Source organism: Lynx rufus, unplaced genomic scaffold (assembly GCF_022079265.1).
Source record: "Lynx rufus isolate CCGP_SWC_20201006 ecotype Redwood Valley unplaced genomic scaffold, mLynRuf1.p SCAF_11, whole genome shotgun sequence".
Classification (NCBI taxonomy): Eukaryota; Metazoa; Chordata; class Mammalia; order Carnivora; family Felidae; genus Lynx; species Lynx rufus.
In genome coordinates, this window is record NW_025814825.1 from 28,458,704 (window position 1) to 28,465,115 (window position 6,412).

General features: G+C 57.3%; 1 protein-coding gene across 1 annotated transcript; it reads left to right on the top strand.

Moving 5' to 3' along the window:
* The first annotated feature begins 214 nt into the window (after positions 1 to 214).
* On the top strand, positions 215 to 4,471 carry CUNH10orf71 (chromosome unknown C10orf71 homolog). The gene has a single exon (XM_047072800.1). It carries the CDS (start codon positions 215 to 217, stop codon positions 4,469 to 4,471), a length of 4,257 nt encoding a protein of 1,418 aa, XP_046928756.1.
* Positions 4,472 to 6,412: the final 1,941 nt, after the last annotated feature.

Consider the following 6,412-nt stretch of genomic DNA (forward strand, 5'->3'; position numbering starts at 1 on the left):
TAGCTCTCACAGGGAGCCGCTAAGTCGGATAGCCTGTTCATACCCTGCACGTCTTTCTTTTGCAGAGAAAAAAAAAAAATCCCACTTTGCAATTGCGTCTGGTCACCAGGAAGCTCTAGTTTTGTGGAAAGAGGGCTGCATCTAACCCCTCTAAAACCGTCACCCAGAGGCACCCGCTGGCTGACCGGGGGACAGTCTTCCTAGCTGGCAGACGATGCAGGGGAATAAGAAGTGCACGGACGGGTTCAGCGACTCCTCGAGCATCGGCAGTGTGCTGGACGATGCAGACAGGGAGGTGAGCAGCCTCACAGACCGGGCGTTCCGAAGCTTGTGCATCTCAGAGGACACATCCTTCCACGACTCCGACCTGACCCTGTCCCCGGATATCACCCGCCAGGTGTTTGGGAGTCTTCACCAGGGAACGGTGAGCCACACCCACAGGAAAAGCGGTATTTGGAGCCAGTTACCGTCACAAGGCACCGAGCATGCGGGCTGGGCAGCCACGTTCCAGCAGCTACCCAAGTACGTTCAAGGGGAGGAGAAGTATCCCAAAAGCAGCCCCCCACTGACGCCAGCCCAGAGGAGACTGGAGGTGCCAGTTTCCGGCCTGAGGAGCAGCAACAAGCCTGTTTCCAAAGTGTCATCGCTAATTAAATCCTTTGACAGGACTGAGAGCCAACGCTGTGACAGCAGGCCCCCAACCAGTAAGCCCCCGGCTCTCAAGAACCCCCCCAAATTTGCTCCTCTTCCAGAAAGTGGCGTCAACTTCTGCTTCGATTCTGCCTTTCTGACTGTCAGGAGGGTGCCCGCTGAAGTCTCTGGAGCCCATCAGAGTAGCCACCAGCCTGGCAAGAAGCACGGAGAGCAGGAGTCCCCCAAGAACCCCGAGATGGCCTGTCACAGCTCCAGCAGCTTCCTCCCAACACCTGAAAACACGGCCAATGCGTTCGAGTCAAAGTTCCCCTCTCCTCCCCACAAGCCATCCAAGGGCGAGTGTGGAAGAGGTAAGGAGTGGCCTCGCAAAGGGACCTTTCTTCATAGTGAAAACAGTGCTTTTGAGTCGTGGAATGCCCACCAACCGCGGCTGCCCGAGAGAAAGGAGGCTGCTGACCCTGTCCCAGAAAGCAAAGCCCCCAAGCATTACGAGAACACACCCTTGTTAAAAGAGCCCCCGGCCTCTGAGCACAAAGTCTCCCCCTGCCAGGCCCGGGCCAGCTGCAGTCAGGAGGAGAGCAGGCTGGCAGCAGGGGCTCTCTCTGCATCGGGACCCTGGGGACCTCGGGATTCAGGGCCCCAGGTATTCGGTACAGAGGGAAACTCTAGCTCCCAGCCCGACCTTCAGGGGAAGCCCACCCAGCCGCCATGGAGGAAACCAAAGTCCGGCAAAGGAAAGAAGGAAAGTCTACAAGATGCATCGGAAGAGAAGAAGCAGGCCACCAGAAGAGGCCCAGCCTTGTACACAAAGCACAATCCCCAGGGACAGTTTCCAGAAAACGAGGCTCTTGACATGCCCATGGACCCCAACGAGCATTACAGCCCTCCTTTCAACATCAGTAAGCTTCTGACCCCCATCATACCCACCAAGAATATCCTGGAGCCATCTGACAGCCAGCCGGTGGAGATAACCCCATCACCCTCAGGACAGCTAAACGGGTACCAAGAGAAGGAACCCACTGAATGTCAGTCTCGGGACAGCTACAAATCCAAAGCCCCTAGCCTGCTGTTCAACCTGAAGGATGTACGGAAGCGTGTCAAGAGCACATATAGTCCCTCACCTCTCTCGAAAGGCCTCGAGGAGAAAACTAGGGGCAAGCAAGAACCCGTGAGCAATGGGATCATCCTTCCCAATGGGCTTGAGGAGAGCCCTCCAAATGAGCTTTCTAAGGAAAGGGCAGCTGATGCCCCTTCTGTGTCACACATCAGTCCCCAGATGGACCCTAAAGCTGACCCTGGTACAGCCTCTGTGGACAACTATCTAACTCTTAACTCACCTCCAGCCATCACCCAAGCCCCCTTCTCCGGCAATGGGGGGGAAGCTGACAGAAACAGCTATGAGAAGGACGATGGAGAACCGGAAATGGGCACCACCAGGTCTGGGAAGTGTCCAGAGTCCAGGGAACAGTGCCCCAGGAAGCACCTGTCTCTGCGGCTTTGCAGTAGAGAGCCTGAGGCAGGGAAGGCTGCAGAGAAACCAAAGACTCCCAGCCTAGAAAAGGGGTTCTTGAGATCCGTGTCTCAAGAGACAGAACCCGAGAGAGAGGCAGGACTTCAGAATCCAAACTTCAACCAGAAATTCTCCCCAGGGCCTCTCTCTCCCGAGGAAGAAGATGTGTTTTACAGTGACAGCCAATCGGATTTCATGCCATGCTTCAAAAGTAAGGCCAAATTCAGCACCAGCTCTTCAGACCAGTCCTTTGCCTCCTTTGAGGACCAGCAGAAGACGTGGTTCACGGAGAGCCAGCAGGAAGACAGGAGGAATGACGTAAGTGCAGGTGACAGTCAGAAGGACGAGAAGGAGAAAGCGATAGGGAAAGACGAGACACAGCACGGTGCCTTAAGTAACGGGCAGGTGTGCGTGCAGGAGCACAGCCAGGGGGCATCGTTGCAAGGAGAAGGGGAAAGCTCGTCTGGATGTAGACCCAGGAAGGCATCGAGAGAGGAAGCTAACTTCAGAGGCACTCGGATCGCGGGAAGTAAGGATACAACCAGAGACCCTACCCCCTCGCCATCTTCCACTATGAACAAGCACAAACTGTTTGCAATTAAAGACAACACCCTCAGGGCCACCCCTGTGATAAAACCCATCATGTTGCCCCTCCTGAGGGCCATGTCATCAGAGGACCCTCTGGGCAGCGGCCACAAAGAGGAAGACCTGCCAAAGCCAGGCTGGGGAGAAGAGGCTGGTCTTTGTGGCCCTGAGAGCCAGGAAGTGGCCAACACGCCTACAGCCGCTAACACGCAGGGCACACACTTGAAGCACATGGCCTGGGAGAGCACAGAGGACCACGGGCAGGTGCCAGCCCCAGCGGGGAACATCGCATCTCCTCCACTCGTGGCAGAGGCTGAAGGGCTGAAGCCACCCCCAGAGGCTGCACGTCGAGTTGTGGCAAACGATGGCAAGAACAGCAGCGCAGTCCAGGGGAAGTTAGATGCTCCAAGGTGCATCCCCACCATCGCTTTGCCTGAGGGCGACCCGGAAGACCAGCCACCCCCACAGCAGCCGGGAACCTGCTGGGAAGAGCACACACAAGATTTCAAAAGTCACTTATTGTCTACACCCCGAGCAGGGCCCCCGGGGAGAAGACTGGTCCCCGGTGAGATGGCAACTTCCCCCAATGCCAGCTCCCCGGATGAGAGCAGCGCGTGCTCCCCTGCCGCCAGCAGCGTCTGGGACGATGCCTCCCAGGCCCCCAGCGAGCCGGGCCTGCTGCTGGGGGAGCCTCCCCACACCAGTCCCTGGGCCAGCCCCTACTCTGCCAGGGTGGCCCGCAGGGAGGACCTGACCCACGCCCTCACGTGGGAGGCTGGCTCGGACCCCCAACTCGAGCCACCTGCAGAAGACCTCAGGACACTTTCTCCAAGAGGCTTGGTGCTGGACGCGGCCGCCGGCTCAGCAGGCCTCCCTGAGAAACCAGAACTTCCCGCCCCGCTGGAGAGGGCCGCCAGCAAGCCTCCTGCAGTCCCACCCAAAACAGAGAAGGCCCTGCGGCGGGCAAAAAAGCTGGCCAGCAAGAGGAGGAAGACCGACCAACTGCAAGAAAAGCATGGCGAACCCCTGGAAGAAAAGCCGTGCCTGGAGGACCTTGAACGAGGGCCACCAGCCCCCGGAGAGAGGCCCCGACCCAGGTGCCCTGGGGTCCGCTCCTTGCCCCCTCCCATCCACCGCCACTCAGTGTCTGCCTTCTCAGAGCCCATCAGGAGGCAGCCTGGGGGATCCCAGTCCCTTACTCCCCTGCCCCCTTACCCTGCCACCCAGAAGGTTCTCCAAGACCCCCAATCTGGAGAGTACTTTGTCTTCGATCTGCCACTCCAGGTGAGAATCAAGACCTTCTATGACCCCGAGACGGGCAAATACGTCAAGGTCTCCATCCCAACCTCGGAGGGGGGCTCCCCGGAGCCACCCCCGCCAGATACTCCGGATGCTCCCTACATGCTGTACCCCCACTTCCGGCCCCTGCCCGTGACGGCCTTGATGCCTCTGCGCTGCTCCTCTCAGCTGTCTGCCCCCACCTTCCTAAGTCAGGGCCCTCACACCCCCGAGGCAGCTGGGCCCGGGCCCCGGAGGGCCCGCGAGGCCGGCCTGCAGCTCCAGCTGGGCCCTAGGGCTCGCGGCGACCCCACCCGGCACTCCGCAGGCCAGCGCCCTGATGCTCCTTCCCCAAGCCTGGGGGAAGAGGGGGGAGATGCCCCACGCCTGGGCATCATCTCCACCAACGACCTAGAGGACTTCGCCACAGAAGGCATTTCTTGAGAATTGCGTCTGATTAACCTCCCCGCCCCCAGATAAACCCAGAAGAACTTACTTCCCCTTTCCCCAAAACAATACACACACACACACACACACACACACACACCAACACATACTTAGCCATGTGAGATCCCTAAATTCCCAAAGGAAGTAGGGATTCTGAGAAAACCCCACTTGAAGGGCTTCTCTCCCTGGGAAGGTGCTATTTGCATGACCGGGTCCCTCCCAAGCCCCTTCCCAGATCCTGGATCTGCTCCACTGACCCCCTCTCTCTTCCCCTCCCTTACTCCCTGGCCTCCTCTGGCTATGCCCCTGGGGCGGGTCCAGAGGATTCCTAATGGCTGCTCTGCCCCAGCTGCCCACCTTCTTCTTCTCAAGGGCTGGCTCATGCAGTGAGCAAACTCCCAAGGCCCCCAGAATCGCTGCACTGCGCTGAGCTGAGCCCTGCCCGCAAGCAGACCACCCAGCCCAGCCCCTCCAGGTCCAGCGTGGTATAGACAACAACTCCACCCTCGTTCCAACGCAGCAGCCATTTCCAGCTCACTGCAGGCAGAGATGGCTGAGGACTGACCCAAGGCAATCTTGCAGAAATGTTTATCTGGATAGAATGGGTTTTCTTTACTGAGGAAGCTTTCCTCTGAAGGCTATTTTCTGATCGACAAAAGGCTACCTTTTAAAAAGTGAAACACGTTTGCAGATGTGATTCTGTCCTGGACTCCTGTCTCTCTTCTCTGGGTCGGGGTGGGTCTCCACCGGTGAGTAAAGTGCCTTGTGCCTTCCAGGCCTTCCGTCACCACCGGGACGCGGGGGCTTCGTGTCTGAACAGAGAAGCCTTGGCACCCACCACGGTCCCGGTGTCTCTCCTTGAGCCCTCGGCACCTGTCCATGCCTTCTCGGGGCCAGGCTCTCCATTCCTGTTGGGAGACAAAGAGGAGGAAGACCCAAGCCCACCATCAAGGCTGGCCCAAGGAACTGAGTCAGGCCCTAGCTGTCCCAATCTAGTGACCAGTGCCTGTGCCCTGTACTCAAAAGGAAATTGCATTTTCCCGACTCCCTGGCCTTTGGGGATGTGGAGGGAAGTATGTGAATCAGCTCAGGGGAGCAAAATACAATAACCGTCTCTGTACTTCTGAGAATAGAGAGAGTCTGTGAGTCGATGCCCACTGCGGGCAATTGTGCTAAGAAGGAAAGCAGGCCGCTCCCCACAGGCTTCCACCCAGGGCATCTGCTGAAGCAATGTAATTCTTGTGCTATGGGAAATACAGGAGCAAACACGTCTCCCTCTCTGTTTAGAAAGGACCGCTGTCGAGGCAGCTGTCGGGACTATGCTGCCCACGTCCCAGGGGACCCCACAAAACGCATCATCCTGGTTCTTTTGGCAAAGATAGCTGTTTCCAGGCTGGAAACAGACGGGAAGGCACAGAACTCACCAAGTCCCGGACTCGCACAGATACAAGGACTCTGAGCATATTCCTGATCACGATTTGGACTCGGGATTTTATACCCGTTTGTTTTCCCAATAAGTATGGCCACACCTTAATTTCACTGGGCAAATACTACACAAGTCCCCCAGCTCAGGGCCGCGGTGAGTCAACCAGATGCTTAGGCAGGGACACAGGCAGGCCGCTGTCCGAGAAGTGTGGTTCCCAGGAGTCACCCACTGGGATGCCAGTGAGAAGAACGAGCTGCAATCTTGGCTCTGCCACCAGGGCCAAGCATCCCCTCACCTTGCTTTCCTCTTACTCAAACATGGAAAGTGATACCTCATCTTAGAATTCTCAGGGTCCAGGGAAAGAATTGCCCCAAAAAAGTAGAGTCCCTTAATTAAAAAACAACCATAGTGGTAGTAATGACGTCCCCACAAGGAAAAATATACTTTTCTCAAGGGGAGCTTATGTTTGGCGAGGCAGCCGTCTTCTGTCTTAGAAACAATATAAGCAGGGC